This window comes from Fringilla coelebs (genome assembly GCF_963513975.1).
Source record: "Fringilla coelebs genome assembly, chromosome: 2".
NCBI lineage: Eukaryota > Metazoa > Chordata > Aves > Passeriformes > Fringillidae > Fringilla > Fringilla coelebs.
Window position 1 is genome coordinate 99,013,043 of NC_140029.1, and position 21,938 is coordinate 99,034,980.

The following is a 21,938-nucleotide window of genomic DNA, read 5'->3' on the forward strand; positions in this document are numbered from 1 at the left end:
TTAGGGGGTCTCATGAGAGTTGAGGAGATGGAGAATCCCCTCCCTTGCCCTGCTGGCCACCCTGCTTTGGGTGCAGCCCAGGACACATTTGGCTTTCTGAGCTGGGAGTGCACCTTGCTGGGCTGTGTCCAGCCTCTCATCCAGCAGCACACCCAAGTCCTGCTCATCAGGGCTGCTCTCAATCCATTCTCACTCAGCCTGTACTTGTGCTTGGGATTCCCAATCCCTGTGCAGGACCTTGCACTTGGCCTTGTTGAATTTGTTGAAGGAGCTGGCAGGATGCAGTGTTGAATCTAGGACTAGAATTTTTTTTTTTTTCCTCTTGCTTTTGGAGAAATTTAAACACTTAAAGTTTCTTATGGCTTCTGTGCTGAAACCTGTCTTCTATTCCATGTGTACAACTTGATGAGGTATTAATTTTAAAATAAACAGGTATTCATCTGTGTTTAGGTAGTGGCTAGGGTTTGCCTGGGAAATGTAACACTCTCAAGCAGAACTGTTAGGATAATCTGCTCAAGCATGTAACACTGGCATTTCATCTCTGCCTGATTAGCCCTTAAAAGTTCTTTTAAAGGGAATTTGCAGGTCACATAATAACACAAGCCTCTTGTCTTGTGTCACTTAACTTTACCTGCCTTGATCTTCTGAGAAATAGATTAAAAATCTGCAAACCATTCAGTGTCAGTTTATTGACTTCCCAAATGCTGGCAATGGGCATTTATATATCTGTATTAATCCACTACTTTAAAAAAATAATTCTTCATTTTCAGTAATGGACTATTCTGTATTCTTTGAAGTGATAGCATATCAGGCACGTTTCACTGAGTTTTCTGAAGCATTTGCTGTTGAGGTTAGCAAATACTCAGGTGAAGTATCAGTATTTGTTTTGTTTTCTGTCTTTATTGCCATTATGGTGACTGAAGAAATCAAGAAGTAGAGAATAAAAAAAAGGAATGACAGCTCAAATTAGCAGCTTTATTATGATTCATTTGTTAGTGTAGCTTATCATTAACTATCAAAGTGCTTCAAGATGTCTCAGGCTTAATTGTGTTTTTTATTAAACCATCATGGAGTCATAATTTCCAGGTTCTAACTAAATATGTTTAATACTTTATGTAACTATGAATAGAAGATCTCTTAAATTCAGGGTCTTCAACATCTCAATCCAAAAAGTTTTGCTTGGTGTTCTTGGAATAATTCTTTTGAAGGAGCACTCGTAGCTAAGATGGGTATATAGGACAGTCCTTTGTACCATTCAGGCGTAAAGCAAACGTGTGTATTTTTCAGCTGAAGCTAAAACACTTCAGGTGTTTCTGATTCACAGACTTGAGTTTTATTAGAAACACAGAACTACCTGGCTTAATCCCTTTACTTCTTTGTCTTCTCTTTGTAGCCGTGGGGCTCAATTTTAAGGAATTGGAACTTCTTAGCTGTGACACATCCTGGATATATGGCATTCCTGACCTATGATGAAGTGAAAGCAAGGCTGCAGAAATACAGCACTAAACCTGGGAGGTGAGACGTTTCACTGCATATTGCTTTCCAAATAAACTTGCTGTCTCAAAACCTACATAATTGTGCTGGGTTCCTACTTCTATTTTGCATATTTTTGCATTTTATTTAACACCTACTGCTGCACTGAAGAAGTGAAGCAAAAAAATATCATATTAGCACACTGAAGTCTAAATATGTAAAAATAAACAGAAAGAAATTTAAAATAAATTGCTTTTTCTTTCTTCTTCAGGTAAAACCACCAATGCATTCTTGAAACACATATTTCAAAATATAATTTGACTTTCAAAATTTATATTGAATTTTTACTTAATAGCAAAGCAAAAATCATCTTAACATCTTTCATGGTAACATTCAAGTTATAAATTTAAATCTGTGCTTTTGTGTTCCTTTTGTGTTTCATATCTTTCTTTTTCCTTTCCCTGTATCATTCTATATCATAAACTCTTCACCTAGAAAAACAGTCACATTAAAGATCATAACTTACTGAGTTTTTAAATACTTTTGATGTGGTGCTGTGCATAGTAAATTAGTTAAACTGAGCTTTTACCACTATGTCACTGTTGTCCTGGGGTTTTTTTTTTTCACTTGGGAGAAAAATTAAGTCAATAATGGATTTAATCCTGTATTACTTACCATTTATTTTGCTAGTTTTTTTTCTTACAATTATAAAGCTTTTTCCTTAATACTCCTTGATGAAACTTCTGCAAAAGCACATAAAGTGTATTGCTTTGCAATTTGTTAGTGAAGTCTACCAACAATTATACCCACATTCTGTACTTGATTTCTTTCAATTTTTAGCAAATAGAATACTGTATCTTAAGTTACCCTAGTAGTCAAGTCCATACATACAAAAATCTTGTGGTTCCAACAGAAAACTGCTGATTTTTAGCTTGATACTCATGGACACTACTACATAAGTCAAATAAATAGGTTGATTTTGAGAGCATTTGATACATTTAGTATTTTCTCTGTTATTGATCCTGATGCTGTGATAGAGAAATTACCCCATGTAGCTTTTATGTTCCTTGTAAATAGACAGTTTTAAGGTAGCTTTCTATTGCATATCAGAAAATTATTTTCTGAGTTGCTTAGGTGAAATGCTGGAATGGGAAAGAGGGGATATGAAGTGAAATTTCTTCTTTAATCTGACTGAAATATCTTGCAAATTACAAGATTCTGTTCAGATGAATAGTTAGTACTTCAGTGTAATGTGGGCCCTACTGAAGGTTGTAAGAGCTCTGTCAAAATTCAGAGAGCATTAGATTTCTCATATTAGTTTAGAACTAAATAAAATATTGATGTGTAATTAAGAAAAGCTGCCCTATAATACAGAATTGAGTTTGTGGTCTTTCACTGTGAGATGCTTTTCTCAGTGAGGTTTTTGCATGTGGAATGGTGTCTGACATGAAAGGGAGTAGAGTTTTTAGTATGAAGTTCTATACATGCCCAATCCTGTTGCTTGTAGTCTTCCTTATCTTCTGATTGTGCTCTCTGTCTACATAATATACTCTCAGCTATCACCTGTAATACAGAGAAATATTTAAATCTAAGCCCAATTGTGTAGTTAATATTTGATTTTTTTTGAAACAGAAGTGGTATTCTTTTTGTTCACCTCCACAGGCTCACACAAAATTACCATTTTCTAGTAGAGCAGGTTTTATCATTCATCTTTTGCGTCTCTGTTGCACTTAAAGAGGCTTTATATTTTTCCTTCCACTTGTTCAGGTGATTGGCCTGCACATGCACAAAAGGTGTCTGTTGTAGCTATGGAGACTGGATCATATCATACACTCTTCTCTAAGAGGTTTATGGACGTGTCTGAGTGAAACTGCTCAGGGTGAACGTGCAGCTTTCACTCCGAGAACTAAAAGAGAAGCAGATGAAAGGCAGGGGGTAGGCAGCTGCTCTTACTTTATTTCTGTCCATGAGAAACTGACAGTGTAGAAGAGACAAGTTTATTTAAAATTCTACAAAGAACATGGCAGAATTGGGAATCTTACCCAAATGTTCAGGGACCTAATTCAGTGTCTGAACGGGAGGCCATAATTGCTCTCTTCACCTCTTTTGCTGAACTCTGAATCACACTGACTTATCGTTCATCCTGTTTTTATCAAGCTACATTTTCAGACTGAGTTGCACTCGCCTAGGCCAGTGGGCCATTGGCTATGTGACTGGAGATGGGAACATACTGCAGACCATACCTCACAATAAGCCTCTGTTTCAAGCTTTGATCGATGGCAGCCGGGAAGGATTGTAAGTACCAATTCTTACAGCTACCGTGGCTATGAAATCCTCATTTGCTAGTTCCCTATATGCTTATATGGGTAGTTAAAGATGTTTAAAACAGAGAAACTGCATATGGTGGTTAGCATTCTTTCAGAGTTTAAGGATCATTTATTTAATTCATTTAAAAAACACTTGTTTCTAGTTAATTCCATTAACCAGGGTTACTGAAAGTTAACCAAAGTCATATCTCATAGCAAATAAATTCCTTGAGAAATTAAAATGAGACAGCTATTGCATTGATCCCTCCCTCCCCCCACAGCCCCCCAAGAGTCCCAAATGCACTTAAGCTTATTGAACAGTTACTACTTCCAGTTACTCATGTGTCCAACTGTGGACAATGATTTGAAAGCTATGTAATTGCTTTTTTATATATTGTGCAGCCAGAACATTTTCCACATTCTAATAGTTTACTGAAAAGATTTATAATTATTAGAGAATGTAAGTTTATAGGGAGAAGTAGTACATTTTTGCTAGGTTGGCTGAAGTAACAGAAAAATATTTGGTGTCAGAATCTTTCCACTGAGACAGATGTTTTGGTATACCCAATATAAATATATGTAATGTGAAAGAAAAAGGAAAGGCAATTGATCAATCTTCAAAAGAAAAAAAAAAGTTGATAAATCTTTTGTAGTCTTGTAATTTTTCTCAGTCCTACACAGTCTAGTATTTTTTTTTTCAGGTATGATGATTTCATACCTGTAATAAAAACACACTTATATTGGTAGTGTTTCTCTCTGACAAAAACTGAGCAAACAAAAACTGGAGCTGAGAATATTTTATGCAGAGTGATAGTTTTGTACCTTTATAACTTTTTCATTCTGTGACTTAAAAATATATGACCTTTAAGAAACTGTTTCTGAGTTCCAGGTAACATAGAAAGGTATTCAGGTAACATAAACCTCAATACAGAACATCTTAGGGTTGCTGTAATATCATTTAACCTATTGTTAATTTCCCACACAATTGAAATGCTCTCATTGGTTCTTGCCTAATGTCCAGTGTGCAGCAGAAGTTCTCAGTGTCTATTCTTGTCACAATATATACAGATATGCACATATATAGTACTGTGACATACAGAATATTCTATATATACACATATATATATATAATAATACAGATACGCACAAATGTGTTCCCTTCTTTTCTGCAGCTTTACTTCAAATAGTCTAAAGAGTCCTGAGCATGATGCTCCCAGTGGGAAATCACTAGGAAGTATGAGTTCACTGTGAAACAAAGATCTGAAATAATACTCTTTTGGGCTACCTCTAGAAGGTTATCTGCTAATCAAAGCTCAGATGCATGCTAGTGGTAGCTATCTAAGTGATGTCAAAATCTTTCCTCTGCTTTTATAAACATGCTTGAGCATGTGTCAAAATGAATATGTAGCAGTTCATTTGCACTCAGAAGATAAAATAGATGGCTGAGGAAAGATTATTTTAGTTAATGTCTACTGTAACTTATTCTGCCCCCTTGAAATTTTGTAAGTATGTTTTAGCTAATAAAGCTAAAGAAATGTGCATATTTACAACAGTCTTCTTGTGATGCAGCTATCTGTTCCCAGATGGACGAAGTTATAATCCTGATTTGACAGGATTATGTGAGCCCACACCACATGATCACATAAAAGTCACACAGGTATGTTGGCAGAGTTTTGAGTTACTTTGTAATCCTCACTTCCCTTAGTATCTCACCTAGCAGTAATAATAAGGTTTTATTAAAATGTGAGTAATAAATTCATAAGAGAGAAAATATGTTGTTGATAGAAGGGCTTAGGTGAGGAACAGGATCCTTTAAACTGTAGACTGGATGGTGATGCAGATGGCATGTCTTGGAATGTTTTGTTTATTGTGAGCCTTTTCTAAATAAGAAATGTTTCAAACAGCTACTAAAGGTTTTTCTGATATTTATGTAGCTTTTTTTTTCCTTGTTAATAACAAAGGGGAATACAGAAACAAAATAAGGATCAAATAATAGTTTTGAAACCTGAATAGGAATGGTATAGTTGGTTGGCAAGTCCAGGAGGAAAAGTTCACAAAAATACCAGTTCCAGGGTATCCAGTTTTCTCCTTTCTTCTTTCTATGGTGCAAATTGAAAGAGAGAGGAAAACAGCAGAAGTACGTAAATGCCTAAACAGAGTCACTTTGTAGAGAATTGCAGAGAAAATTAGAATATGTAGTTGTGTTTATAGTCTTTTTAAGTGATGATGTGATTAATTCTGCAGATATTTGATAGTCAAGTAGTAGGAAGTAACCACCCCAAGACCAAATGCTTGATTAAAAATGGTGCTGAAATTAACAGCACAGTTGAAGGTCAAGGAATACTGTGTAGAACATTATTCCTGATGAAAACATCTGGAAGACTTGAGGATATATTCAAAGAAAGACTCAGACTTTATACAAGCACTGCTGTTCCAGATGGTCTTCTGTTTCTTCAAACAGGATGACCTGCTGAATCTTCTGTACTTCTGGGTGCTCTATGTACATTCCATTCCAGAAGTATTTTAGAAAAGAAATATTCTTTACTATCTATAGTATTATCAGAAATACCTTTACAAATATATCTGTTTTGTAAGTAAGAGAATTCTTAAAAACAATTACCTGAAGACAACCTGAATGCTTCCACTTCTCTGACTTCCATCTTTCCCTCCAGTCTTAAGATAATAATGAAAGAGTAATGGAGATTTAACAGGTATTTGTGTTGTGCAGAGTAATGCTCCAGCCCATATCTTCACTTTTTCTCAAAGAAAGAAGCAGCAGCACATGGTCAATGACTACCTTGTTCTTCACAAGCCAATCATATTTTATTGAATGAATCAAGTTATTTCTGCACATGTAGTTATGAGGACATTATTAGCTAATTCTGATGGTAATTCAACAGAGTCTGAATTATGTGAGTTTACCTTGAATAATATATATCTGAAGAGGTTTCAAGTTGTCAGTGTACCTCCTTAAACAATGAAAAGATAGTATGAAAGTGGCTGCAGGGCTAGATTGCTGCAGATGGATTCCTTGCTAGAGCTCCACCATAAGCATCTTTAGTACACTGACTACAGCTGCAGATACAAGCTCTCTCTTTTGTTTTCTCTTTTTCTTAGCCTCATGTCCCCTCACTTCACTTAGCAGTAGCTGCTTATTTTCCCATGATCTGGATTGTACTTACTTTAGGCTTTCAAAATTTGGTTTTCAAGGTTAAAAAGCATATTTCCATCCAAATGCATTTAACTGTCAGTTACCCAACAATAACTATTTCTAGAAAACTCTTCTGGACTTGAGTTTTGTCTATTATTTATTCCTTCTAATGGTGGTGTTCTACCTTCCTGTCAGTCTTGTAAGGACGCAAAGTACTGAATAATCTGTGCATGACTTTTGCCAAATTATCCTGCAGGGTGTTCTTGCATACTTCCTTTTCAAGGATTGTGTACTTTAACATACTGCTGTACAACATCCTTGCTGTAGGTGAAAAAGCCCTCTTGCTTGTCCATTTTCAATCCAATAATCTTCTTAGTCCTAAATTCATACCTAGAAATTAAAATCCCAGTTTTGTTCCCATTCTTCACTTAATTTTTCACCTAATATGTTCATTTTCTTGCTTTTATCTGCAACCAAAGAAAAGTAGGACTTGTCCCTTACAAATAAGGCAGTTACATATAACAAAGTCTGTACAAAATATAATAGGCACAGATATTTTTAACACTTTTTGGTATGTATTGTGTATATCACAGTTTGGAAGAAGCAAAAATGTAAGCTTTTTCAGTAACCTTAGTGTGGCTTTTAGACAGATCAGTAGCAAGAGCTTCCTTGATTAATAAGTAAAGCAGATTGGAAAACCAGGGCATTTGGAGAAGTATATTCTTTGTGAACAAATCATTGGAAAGAAATAATTGTTTTACTTTCTTTTTTTACAGGAGCAGTATGAATTGTACTGTGAAATGGGTTCCACTTTTCAGCTGTGTAAAATCTGTGCAGAGAATGACAAGGACGTGAAGATAGAGCCTTGTGGACACCTTATGTGCACTTCTTGTCTCACAGCATGGCAGGTACTGTCAGAGTTCAGTTGGTGGGGAAGGGGATGCATTTCTTTTCCTTTGTGTTTACAATGTGGGTAAATGTTTACTTTTCCAGGTGCAAGTATGTATATATTTAAAATTATAAACGTCCTCATTTTTCAAACCTGAAATCTGTGAAAAATAAAGCTCTGGGAGTCTTTGCAGTCTGGACTCGTAGTCTTGCCAAAGCCATTTGCTGACTGCTGCTGAGTGGAAACTATTTCCTGAGTCCAGCGCCTACTCAGACAGTACAAGCTGGGTATTTGGTGCCAATTCAGTCACTTAGGTCACTTCATGATGTATTTAAAAGGTGCAAAGGGGACACATAGCTGCTGGGAATGGATAACTGACTAGACAGCATTTTATAAGGAGAAAGGATGTCTTTTGGTGAGAGAAAGATCCACTCAGTAGTGGAGGTTGTGAATTTACCTGTATAAAATTAAGCTTTTAGGATGCCTGTGTTTCACATTAGTAGCATGCAAAGCACTGAAACATCTAGATGGCTTTAGATGGTTGTTGCACCAAGAGATTGAGAGAAGGGAGTTTCCCCTCCATTCAAAGTCATTTATAGAACATCCAAAAAAACTCTGAGATTGCGTGGTAACCCAGGTTGGTGTGTTTTGTCCATCTTGTTCATGGATGCACCAGTCTGTAGGAAAAGGGAGAATGGGCACCCTTAGTTCAGGGCAGTTGACCTATAAAGTAATGTCTAAAGCTGAGGTCATTCCTCTTTACAATGTGCATCATCCCTGCCCCTTCTTTTGTATCTCTATTTTATGGGGAGAAGTAAGGTTCATCCACTTCTCAGAGAGGACTTTGTTCCACAATTAATAATCAGTCTTTGCTTACAAATTTAGTGGGAAGAGTAAAAAGAATACTTGAGTCTAGTCGATTTTGGACCTGTTTTTAAATTAGTTCATCCTCCATCAGTATGTTTTCACTCTTACACTTGTGGCATGTCTTCAAGTACTATAATTTTCCTTTTCTAATTAGGACATTTTCTACCTAATTAGGAAAGCCTCAGTGGCAAACCAACACAATACATCAGAAGCATAATTTGAGGTTTTTCTTCCATTAGCAATAAAGTTTTCTTGAAAATGAAGTACTCTCAGTTTCCAGTTCTGTGTTCTTTGTGAAATTTGAGTTTGATGTTCCAAACATAAATCTTTCAAATTGGCCATAGGTCAGAAATTCGTAGGAAATTCCATTTGAGGCATACCCACAAAAGGATATTTATTTCACTACTAAGCAGCTGCTGAGCTGGAACAATGTTTCTCATTTCAGGAGTACCCTTTCTCTCTTCTTTCAAGTTTCATTCTGAATGACAGCCTTAGAGGTCTGACCACATAAATCATTGACTTAAAAAATTCTGAAAAATTCCAAGGTGTGTAGTTTTGTTGGTTTTGTTTGCTTGTTCATTTGTTTTTTGGCTGAGCTGACAGGGCTAAGCAGAAGGACTGAAATCTTTGTGCTTCTGATTGTTGGGTGGTGTGGTGGGAGCATGTTGCAGTCTTAGGCCAGTGATGTGCTCTGATTCTGGAGACTTGAGAAGCTGAGGTGCCCAATATTTGACTATGGAACAGGGATTCAGGAAGACAATGACAAAGCATTTTAGGCTCAGAAGACTGACATGTTTGAATGCACCAGGTTTCATCAGAACATAGCTACCAGCTGTAATTGGTCAGGTACATTTCAGACTTCATTACAAATTTAACTTTTGTATAATTAGTGAGGCAATGAAGAGGTATTACACTGTAACAGCATCAGCTGTTGTGAGCTTCTGGTGGGTTGTTTAATTGGCAGCATAATGGCTCGTTAAGCATGCCTCAAGAGATCCAATACAGATGTTTTCACTGAGCAGAAAAAAACTGGGTAAGCAGCATCTGATCTGTGTAGAATACTAAGGATGATTGAGCTGTTCACCTTTATGGGGCTCAGTCTCTCAAATAAGACTTGGTTTACTCGTTTCCTTTTTGTATTACACAACAGGAGTAAAATGTCATTTTATACCACAGAAATCTATTGTCTGAAAAGTGTATGTCTTCTAAAAGCATATGGGCATATAGGCTTTATTGTAAGGTTAATAATGTTGTAAATAACCTTTCTGAGGGGACGGACAGGTGCGTGTATTAATACAGACATCTCATGTATATAGTCATCCTGTTGAATATGAGTCTGATGATTTGTTTGGTTACTGAGGCTTTTCAAAAGAAAGGATGGAAACTGCTAGTGCAGAACACAGGTACAAGGAAGCCTTGAAAACTAAAAGCTCTGTCCTTCATTGATAGGGGTTTTCTTTAGAAAATGAAGCTCTAAGGAGTTGTATAGAGTGAGGGAGGACTTCTGTTCACTTGACTGTGGCTACTTCAGTAGGACCATATAATTTGAAGATGTTTTTTGAGGTACTAAAGTTGACTAGTTAGTTGTACTTACGGTGCTGAAAGTAGAGTAGATGTGTCTTTCGATACAAAATGAAAATCCAGTGCTAATCCTGCAAGTGATGTCAGGAGACAATCATTTATGCTTATCTGACCTTGTGATACAGCTCATCCAAAAACTGTACAATCATCTGTCAGTTTAGTAAGACTGGCAAGTGTCAAGATAAAAATAATTCTAGAAAAAAGTTAATGTTGTTTTGGCATCTGAGAAATCAAAAACCAGTGCTTGCTTGGTTATGTTTCAGTATAAGTAGGTTTTTTAGAATTAATTTTGGTATTCATATCTCTTCAGCTGTCTGTCTACCTGATTGCAAATACAAGACAGTGGGATTTTGATTTCACTTTGAATTATATTGAACTCTCAAAGCTTCATGGTTCTTCTGGGTGTGGGTTTGTTTGTGGTTTTATTTGTTTGGTGCTGTTTTTTTGTAATTCAAATCTGTGTTGTGCTTCTTGACGGAAATATTTCTATAAGTGCTTGAAAGACTTGTCTGATTTTTGCTCATTAGTAGTCTGAATCTCAAGGCTTTTTGTTTATTTCTTATGAGAAAAAATACTGTTCTGAAATTAATAAAAGGAATTTAATATGGCTACTTGAAAATTATTGAACCCATACTACTTTAAAATTAAAATTCAAGTAGTTCTTGTTTCTGATAATATGTGAAAATAATTCCATGTTTCACATAATTTATTGAAAATGTAGTTAAGTCCTGATTTTTTAATGTAAATGTGAAGAAAGCTGTTTGTAGCTTTAGGTGCTCTGAATGCTGGTAATGCTGCAGCTGTGATGGACCGAATATGTTTTTTCCAAGAAGAGTGGCATGCCATAAAGCTTGCCTGCATTTTCTAACATCAAATGAAAAAGAAATACTTTATGATTAATATAAAAGGTATATAATAAAATGCATTATCTCTGCCTACACACCTCACCTTCTTTCTCTTGAAGAAAAAGCCAAATGTGTGCCTGAAAGAAAACATGTTACTTCCTGACCTGTACTATTAAGACTGATTTAGTGCTTTGTAGAGATAATAGCTACATTTTGATTACTCATTTTTAAGTGAAGCTTAGTCTATTGAAGAGAGAAAGCTTTAAATGTGCAGTCATTTTAAGATTTACTATAGTTAAATATTTGTTAATCTTTTTCCTGTTTACTCCAGTTCTTTTTACAAGCTTTTAGAGACTGGTTGAGGATGTTTCTGTGTAAAAGGTATACGTCCTAATTTTAAAATTATTGCTGGTTTTGTTTCTTTTTCTTTTTTTTTTATTTATCTATGTTAAATGTTTTTGTCTTATTGTAGGAATCAGATGGCCAAGGCTGCCCTTTCTGCCGCTGTGAAATCAAAGGGACTGAGCCAATAATTGTGGATCCTTTTGATCCCAGGGATGAGAATTCCAGGTGCTGCAGTATTATGGATAGCTTTAATATGCCCATGTTGGACTTGGATGATGATGATGATAGAGAAGAGTCTCTCATGATGAATCGTTTGGCTTCAGTCCGAAAGGTAACTTCTCAAACTCTGCACAACAGCTAAACCCAGACGTTTGTAAACAATGCTGCCTGTAGCTTTAAACAACAAGAGGCTGCACTTCATGCTTTAGCTCACAGCATCTCATTGAACAGTTGTTGGGTTGAAAAAACAAAATATGTCAATACGAATGCATTAAAACTTAAGTTGATTTGGAGAAAAAAAACTTCCAGATTCACAGCTGATGTGAACTAAGATAACTTCGTTTATAATGGGCAAAGCATGAGTTTGCACCAGCTGAAACTCTTACCCAAACTATCAATTCCCTGAGCTTTTATTTGTAAAGAACAAAAAATTTCCTCTATGCATTTGTTTTTTGCACTTTGTACACATGCATGGAATGTTTTAGGATTAAAGTTGAGTTTCTAAACAGTTTTCAATATTATTATTTTATAAAAGTGACTTGACAGCTAATTCATACTGCACACAAGTAGCTTTTAGTTATGTTTCATGTGAGTTGTCTATGATATTTTTTCTGTAATTTCTTGTATTAGGTACTCTTACTGGGAAAAGTATTTTTGAGATTATCCATAGTGACTTTGTGTTTTCAGATTTTTTTTTTCCTGAAAGGGCTCTGTGTTAAATTCTGAGATCTTTGTTGCAGGAGATTTTATTACTGATAAATAAGCACTATCATTGACAAAAGTTTATTTTATGGTGATAGTTTTTACTACTTTATTTTAGCCTGGAATAGATATTGTCAGAGGCCACACAACACTGATTTTGACAGAGCATTTACTAGATTTTTCCTTATTCTAAGGTCATCTAGATTGAATTGTTGCCTTGGAATTAATTTTGTAACATCTCACTTTTCCATTTCCTTATCATTGTATTTGTTAAAAAAAAAGTGTTCTTCGCCCTCATATCTGAGAATATCTGTCAGTTAATATACATGCTTCTGATATCCTTCCTAACCTCTTAAGGCTTATGAATCATGCTTGTGTTGTGTACGTAATACAACATGCTCTACCCTTGGGAACAGTTTATCCTTCCTGCTTGGACTTAAATTGCAGTCTGCAGCATGACCTCTGTGAGATAGCCTTGAATTGATGGGCTTTTATAACTCTATCACTTCCATGATAAGGCAAAAATGCATTATGCCTTTATCAAAAGAAGGAACAATAGGTTTACTATAAGACATCTTCTTTTAGGTATCCACCAAGTGCTTGAGTGCTTTTGGGCCTTGCATTTTTTTTTTTCATTGATTTCATTGTTCAGTGAAAGAAATCTTCCCTCTGCCACCCTCTTGAAGTCTATTTGACTTCAAGACAGTAATTCAGATTGTTAAATTGTTGTGTCATTTGGTGATTTTTAGCAGCTGTTTTCTAAAAATTGTTACCATTGATTGTGCAGTGATGGTCTTAGCCATACTACCTGTGTGTAATGTGACATTGTTCATACATACTTTCTGTTAGCAATGTCTTCATAAGACTTGCCTGTTTCTTTAACCATTATTTATTTTTCTGGCTAATCATTGTATCTTTGGAGCCTGCTTAAAGAAATTATATTTTTCTCTGTGACATTGTGTAGAACACTACTTTTAGTGAAATTTTCTTTTGTTTGTCACTAATGCTGTTCATATGAACAGGGTGCTGCATAATGATGTTGTTGTAGTAATGTAATTTTTTGAAATTATGGAAGTTAGGTGGCTAAGATAATAATTTAGCTCCTGCAGCCAAGCTGCTGGTACTGTTGTAACTTTGTAATCTCAGTGAACAAATTTTTCAATTCTTACTTTATTGCATGGACTGTGGTAAGATTTTTCAACATAAATCTATTTATCCTTGAAAATCAAATGGGCGATATTTGTGTCAAATCACCTGGCTGACCGTTCTAAGAAAAATCTAGCTAGTAGTGAGCTGGGCTGTGAAACTCATTAGAAGAGACGAGTTTCAGGGACATGAAGCTCTGATGAAAGTGACTTTATGGCTTCACAATGCGTTGTGGAAATACTCAACCAGATATCAGAAAAACACCATTTCTGCAGTTTATCACTCTTACCCCTGAACTGTACTCCAGAACTCCTAAGAGGTGTCTGAAGTCTCTGGAAGATCTCAGACTTGAACCTGCTTTAAGGGAAAGAGTAATCATGAAGCTCCTTAGTCATTCCTTAAAGGAATTAGTAAGTGGATACACATTAAGAAAAATGAATAGTTCTTGCCGGGTGTTGTGTATGAGGCAGCAGTAGCAGCAGATCAACTCCAACAGAGGCTTTGGAGAAATCTATTGCAGTTAGGCTGTTTATCTGCCTCATCAATCAGCTTATTTTTTTTTATTTCCTAATTGTCTTCAGATATTTCTTAATGAAAGAAAGAGGAAGAGTGGTGCCAAAAGCCTCTGTTAATTGTTTCCTCACCTAGAAATTTCAGCCCCGTGGTATCAGATTAGCTAATGCAGTTATTGCCCAAAATGTTCCTCTTCTCAGCTTTTGTTCTAGCAAAGCAAAACATTATGAAATGCACATTAATAAAAGTGGAGACAACAGGCTCAGGTAAATATTGAAAATAGCTTTTTTTTCTTTTTTTTTTAATTTTTAAAGAGGGGACTTGAATTTCTAGTAGTGCATGTTAGTTATTCTATAACGTTAATATTTAATTGTCCTATAAATGAGGCGTTCTCTGTCACTTTTCTTTAGTACAAGGCATAATTGGATTTCTTTTAAAAAGAAAGAAAAAAATAAGGAAAATGGATAGTGTAGGAGTTCTTGCTAAGAGGAAATAATTTTGAATTCACAAGTGTTTAAGGTAATTTTTGGATCCAAATAATACCCCATGAAAACACAGAGGAGGGCTCTGCCAGTATAGGAGACTATGAGATTTTCAGTGCCTTAAAGTGAATTAATATTGTTTATAAACACTTCTGTGTAAAACTAGATGAGGTTACCCCATCTGGGGTGTTACTGTCTTCTCTGAAATTAATTTCCTAGATACCTGAATGTGCAAAACCCTGGCTGATTGATTGATTCACGCTGTATTTTAAAATAATGATAGGAAATTGTCAAGGCTGAAAGACAGTTTGCCATGACTAGGCTTCTTCCAGCAGATGAGTTAGGTCAAATTTGGTAAATCACGACAAAAGACCTTGGCTCTCAATATATGGGAAGAGGCTGGTTTCACTCATTTCCATGTTATTAAATCATTTTTCTGGTAATGGAAGAAGGCATGTATTACATAGTAATAATGTTTTTCATTTCATTGTATAAAATTTAAAAATTGGTAAAATAAGACTTGAAATACATATCCATATATTCCATCAGCAGTACCTGAACTGACATATACATATCACTTGCTATGTAATGGTACACCTGCTTGGTGGGATGTGTTAAGATCATGTCACTCAACAGGAGTGACTTACTGAACTGATTACTTACTAGTATTTGAAGGGTATAAATGCTGGGAGGCAGTGTGCCTCCCCTAATTACTGATTTCCTTGGCAGTGCGCTGCTGATTCTCAGAGACCTCACTGCCTCTCCCTCCTTCACATGCATTTTCTTGGGTTAACAAAGATAAAGGGAATAAATCTGTCAATTTAAAAACATGTTTACAGTCATCAGTGTTAAATGATTTAAATTTATATCCTCATTTAAAGTTTTAAGCCTAGATAATACAGCTCTTCCTAGGTCACAGCTTATTTGAACAAGAAATAGCAAATATGTGAGTTACTCTCACCTGTTTATAAATAAACTTCAGAGAACTACTTCTGGTGTGGGTCTGCTTGGACCCTCTTAGATGTCTCATGCAGTCTGAGTTTGCTCCAAGGACATTAACAGGCAGGACAGTATTCCTCAATGAATCAATCGTTAGGATTTATGTTGAGAATGTGCGCCTGCCTGGCATAAAGGAATTTGAAAACTCTTGCTTGAATAGCTTGGCTGTTAATATTTCCATCAGAAGAAAACCTGACTAGAAATTGTAATCAGTGTTGGAAGCAGGCTTTTTCTTGGATTCACAACTGCTAGGGGCAAACTGATACCAGTGTATCCCAGTAACAAATATCTGATGGAAAAACACAAGTGTGGTCCCTTCTGCAGTACAACTGCACAGTAAGTCACAGCTGCTTTTCACTTGGCAGCAGACACACCAACCAGATAAAGTCCATGTTGTTACAAAGGAGTCTGTGTTCTTCTCCTTAATTACATCTTTATTGCACAGGTCTCTGTGTGGTGCAGCAGAGCCCCTTTGTACACTGAAGGTCTGTCTTCTGTCACTGCCAGTTCATTTGAGCTAGTTTCTGTCTTAATCACTTGCTTGTTTTAGCTTTTTGTCACTGCTCTCTCTCATTGCACATTTTTTCCCAGCATACAGAAAACATACAAAAACCTCCAGTAGGTGACAAACAGGAATTTTAGGAGAGTAGAGTGCCAAAAAGAGTAGATATTAGTGTGTCTGTTAATGCTTTGGTATGCACATGAGATGCAGCCATCTTGTTGGCCTAGCTGTCACTCATCAAATGATGCAGCTGGACAGGCTGGATGGGGGTGGACTGAAAAATATGGGATTTTCATATTGGGAATATGATGGAAATCTGATACTGAATGCCAAGGAAAACCTGTTTGCTGCTGTGGAATATTCGGTTTTGTTTTATTTTTAGTATCAGTGGATCCAACAAAGAATTATTTGTCCCAGCAAAGCTTTTGCTTTTCTTCAGCACTAAGTGGTGATACAGATTAAGCTTCCTTGTAGAGGGAGAAAAGCTGCTTTTGCTTGCAGCTATTTCACTTTTTTTTTAAATTGTGCCTGATAAGTTACTCTTTAACTTGTTGGCCGTAATCAATTCCCTTTTTGAAATCTGTAGGGGTCACAGCATGTTCTGTTGGCATTGTGGCTGTACTATAGGGTAGTAGTCCAGGGGAATGAAAAATTACTTTGCTATTTTGAAATAAGACGTAACAAGGCATGGATATAAGCCTAAATTCACTTACTACTTTGAGAATTTTCCATTTCGTTTTGTTAGTTGTGGTTTACTGTCCGTGGAATGTCATAGAGGTAGCCAAATACTAAGGCTAATATATGGAACTAGAAGTTTATCATGCAAAATGAATTGCTTGTTTCATTGGGTTTAAAAGCATGTCTGGGTTTAAGTATCTTGAACTTTTAAATGAATGGGTTTTCAATGTGAATATTCTATGATTTTTGTCTCTGCAAAAGCTAGACTGTTGTTGCAGCAGGAGAAAATAAGTCTGACATGGATGGAACCAGTGAGCACACTGAGGGAAGAGGGCATCAGTTTGCCTAATGATTTTTTAGAGCAGAACTGTGTAAGAGAAGTTTGCCGGATAGAAACAGGGATGGATATTCTTAAAATGATACCACAACAATGCTGTTCACTTAAGTGGGATTTGTACAATTCCAGGCAGTCTCCCATTTGAGACTCCCAGGTTGCTCTCTCAGGAAATTGTGTTAATTAGTTTGATGATGCGACAATTAGAACATCCTAAATTCCAAACAAATGTTTCCTGTCCAATAATTGGTTTTTAGTATTTCCGATATTTCTTACTCTTCATTTCCTACTCCTATCACATATATGATTGCTCTTCTGGAACAATTCCCTGCTGGCTGAAATGCATTATGTTGTGCAATACCATAAAATGCTGAGACTTAACTGTATCACTTTCATTTATTTTAAATAATTGAATATTTTTGGAGGCATGACCTGCTTATTTGGTTCTATTTCAGATAATTTGGGAAACAAATTCATTTTGTATCTGCTGAACTAAATCCTTTGAGTATATTGTATTGCATAGTTCTTGGCTTTCAGGAATGCTTTATGGAGTTGTAACTAAACTTTGAAAACTAATGCTGTTAAATGATACAGTGTTTATTATGCTGTTTAACTGATAGATGTCTTCTGATAAGGAAAATTAATTGGCATTCAGTTTATAGTAATTCTATAATTACAGTTGCTCAGGCATGCTTACAAGATACATATCTTGCTTAGTTATTCAACATTCCTTAATGCTGAGAGGCTAAATGCTTTGGTAATTTATGTGCTTATCTTTATGGTCTTCCAGTCAAGGACAGGGTCATTCACCAGTTAAAGGAAACAAAGAAAATTTAAAGACTGTATTCAAGGCATTTAATATGAATATTGAGATCACCTTTTCATTGAAGGGAGAAACTGAGCAACTTATGGCAGCCATGAAGACCACAAATCTTAAACTGCTGTCTCTTGAATTTGAATGTTTAGTTGTGACATTGAGCTTGCACATGGAGATGAGGTGGAGAAGACTCTAAATAGCAACAAAAAAATCATCCTGATGATGGAGTTGCACATTACCCTTCTAGCTATCAAGATCTTCTCACCCCTCTCATGCTTTTTCGTGCGCTGTTGACAGTAACACTGCGGTGGCTTCTATTTTTGAAGGAAATGTGTTAGCAATCCCTGTTGTATAGAATGAGATATTAAACTAAACTGTAGTACAGAGCATTGATAAGGATCAGTGCTCTAGATACTTTTCCTCACTCTGCTTTTGAATTTATGAAGTTTCCAGTTTCTTTAACATAATGATTGTGTGTAAAGGTAGTGTTGCTTATTTGTTTTCTTGTTAAAGAACTTTCTACTCTCCTCCCAGTTATCACTGTGGAATGTTCAACATTCATGAGAAAAAACTTATGAAGAGAGGGGGAAATCTTTATCCAAGGGGCTTAGCCCTAAGATGGGTGTTTTTTTGCCTCTCTAGGCAAGCTGTGATATGAGAACATGGGATGTCTCAGTGTACAAGTGGCCCAAAGCTGATCGTTGGTGGGAATGTCTTTCAGCTACTTGTGTCTACTCTTGGGGAAAGCACAGAACAGCACAGACATTCAGGTTTATTACAGTGCACTGATACTCATAGAGAGTTCATAGAAATAACTTGAACAAACACCTGAGCCGTGTTTGTTAAAACTGAGCCAGATGAGAGGTAGGGAGTAGTTGCAAAATTGGGTGGAGCCCTATATTGAGAGTTGAAATCTTTGGTTCTGATGAATTTGAAAGGACAGGTCAAGGAAAAAAGAAATCATAATTTATTCCTGAAGGGGTATGTTAAATGTTTGTGTTGTTAGTTTAGTGTTTGCTTAAATTATTAAATTGTTCTAAAATTATTTTTATAATCCCTTCATTTTTTTTGCTGATTTCACTTCTTTCCCTAATGTCTTGCTGGTGACTTTGATTGGTAAATTTTCATAAGACATACATTCTGTTTTGTATGGAAGTATGATTTGAAAACGGGCAGTAGGCAGCAACAGGCATTATCATGGATGTCTGGCTTTTAAAAGTTATTTGTAAAACTTTAGATTGAGTACTCTCTATTAATAAAAAAGTTATGAAGGGTAGCAGTGCTATGGTAGAATTTATGATTTTTTTCCCTTATGTTTGGCAGTGATCGTTAGGTTTTTATACAAATTGCTGGAATACATATTCTTTTATTTTCATCACAAGTTAACATGGGTCCTAATTTTGAGATAGAATGACTTGTAGACTTCTTTTTCAGTAACTATAAGATGAGCTCTACTGTCCAGATGTCCATTATGAAAAATAACTATTATAATTGACTCTTAGTAAGTATCTGATAAGTATCAAGTGTTTTAGTTGGGGAATGGAAGTTGTATAACTTGATCATCAGGTAAAAGGTAATTTTATTTTTTCTCTCCTGAAGTGCAATGACAGGCAGAATTCACCAGTGACTTCCCCAGGATCTTCCCCTCTTGCACAAAGAAGAAAACCACTTCCAGACCCCCTGCAAATCCCTCATCTTAGTCTTCCACCTGTCCCACCCCGTCTGGATCTGATTCAGAAGGGAGTAGCACGGTCACCGTGTGCCAGCCCAACCGGGTCACCAAAGGTAAGTGTTACTGAACCATTATTTCTGGATATAAGAATTCTGAAAAATTGCATTTGCTTTCCATTCCAAGGTGAGCTTCTTGTTTGTTTTGTAAGGTGGACTGTTTCAAACCTTTCCATGGATATTGCTTTTTCAGGATTTTGCTCTGCCAAAAAGAACTTTAATTCGTTTTAGTTTAAAGAAACTTTAGATTCGATCCATATTGATGAAGTCTCTTCTTTTTCCATAATACCTTATGTAGTTAAATATTTCTGGCTGCAAACTGACTTCAGTTTGTCTGATGATTATATTGTACTTGGTTATGGTCAGAATTTTAAAGATGTTGCAGTAATGGATCAGTTCTGTAACAAACTCTGATTAATGAAAATAAATAGAAGCTAAAGTTGCCTGAAAATAGATTTAAAGGTCATTATCTCATTAAAATTATATGTTTTCCTTTCATGATGATTTATGTTCAATTTCCACAGTGTCCTTACAAGAAAAATATGTGCAGATACACTACATTCAAAACCTTAAATGACATATAATAGGACTCAAATTTCAAGGAAAATAATAACAGCTCTACAGCCAATAAGCTTGTATGCCATGTTTTGTAAAACTAGTGATACTAAAGATTCAATGATTTTTTTTGAGTGGATAAGCATGAACAAGAACAAATACTGTTTGCTACTCTTTGTAACAAGTTGATTGTTTTATTATAATTGCTGTATAGAGAGAGCGAGTTAGATTAAAATTTTTCATTTTTATATGATTAATTCAAATTCAAGTTCAGGACATGAATTGAAACCTATGTACTCATAATAATCCAGTTTGAAGTAGCTTGTTTCTTTTGTCAGGTTTTTACTTTTAGGTTGAAAATCAATATCTTTTTAAGATTTTAGTGGCTTATAATTTAGAAGAAAAAATAGAAATTTCAATAGTTTCCTTAATCTTCTTTCTTAACTTCTTATATTATGCAAAGGAATTATAACAGATTGAGGATATACACCAGACATATGCCAGATCCAATAAAAACTAGTTTTATAATAGGGGTTTTTTGCAGGGTTCATGGCTTAAAAAAGAAATTAAACCAGGAACAGCATTGATGCTGCTTTGAAATGTGAAAAAGCATTGAAAATGCTTTTTTTTATGTGAAACTTCTCCTGGAAAAATAATTGTGGGGTGAAAGGGAAATAGGATGGGGGCAACAAAGAATAATCTCGTACATTAAATTTTATATTCAAGAGAAAAAAAAGATAATTTAGTCCTGCCAAAACTACTCCTTCAGGAAAAAAACCCCACAACTTTCTATTTTGCTCGAGTTAAAAACTATAATTTATAACTATAAGGTATAACAAAAAAATCTAGAGCAGGGTATTATTTTCCTGCGTTTACAGTGAAAATAACTATTTTACTTGACTAGCAAGTGAGTTAAACAGTTCTTTATTTAGTTTACTTCCTTTTAATATACATAGGCCTGTAGGTAGAATAACTTTATTTTCCATTCAAGACACGTGTTGAGGTACTGCTTGAAGAATACTGCTGGGCTAGCCAGTGAAGTGAGAGCAAATGCTGTTCTTACTAAAAAGTTTGGTGACCTCCATTTCTTTAAGTGATAATATGCAGGCTTACCAAAGTCCAAGAAAATGATACATTCCCAGGAAAATAATCTTCCCTGTATTGCTTATGGTAGCTGGAGATAAAACATTTGTAAAGACCTAGCCCAACTGTTACTTTGTAAATTGCCATTAATAATTCAGTCATAATGAAAATGTTTTGGTTTTGTCAGATTTGTGCTCAGATTTGTGCAGCTATGGGATTTTTTTCCTGATAACCTGAGTTTCAGCTTTTTAGTGTTAGCATACATAATTTTAGGCCACATTTAACCATTTATGATTGTCTTAGTTGCAGATGGCAAATAGAATACAATTTGCTTGGCAATCCAGGACAATGATATAATTCAATTCTTAGAAAGCAAGTATTCTGACAAATGTTCCTTGCAGATAAGCTAATTGCAAGTAAAACCACACACTAATTAGGTTGCTACCTGAAAAAGTGAACTGCAATTCAAACAGATTTGGCACTCTGACATAGTGCATGTCATGTAAAGATCGGAGTCATCCCTAGGTATATAATTAAAAATGAAATAATTGTTGCTTCTTCTCTTTGCTCCATAATAATTGTTTTTTGTGCTCATTTACTGTCAGTGACTTGTTCCTCTGGGATTTTATTTTGTTTGGGGTTTTGGGTTTCTTTTCCACATCAGGAAGCCTGGTTTTTTCCAAACACTCACTCCACAGAATTCATTTCAGCAGATGAATAAGT

General features: G+C 35.6%; 1 protein-coding gene across 1 annotated transcript in view; it reads left to right on the plus strand.

Moving 5' to 3' along the window:
* The window catches only part of CBLB (Cbl proto-oncogene B), a gene marked incomplete at its 5' end in the record, with an annotated part of 128,397 nt that overhangs the window by 81,016 nt on the left and 25,443 nt on the right, over positions 1-21,938 (plus strand). The window contains 6 exons of the mRNA XM_084225988.1: positions 1,394-1,515; positions 3,631-3,768; positions 5,349-5,436; positions 7,707-7,838; positions 11,585-11,788; positions 19,449-19,634. Coding sequence (XP_084082114.1) covers positions 1,394-1,515; positions 3,631-3,768; positions 5,349-5,436; positions 7,707-7,838; positions 11,585-11,788; positions 19,449-19,634 — 870 coding nt within the window. The remainder of the gene's footprint in view (positions 1-1,393; positions 1,516-3,630; positions 3,769-5,348; positions 5,437-7,706; positions 7,839-11,584; positions 11,789-19,448; positions 19,635-21,938) is intronic.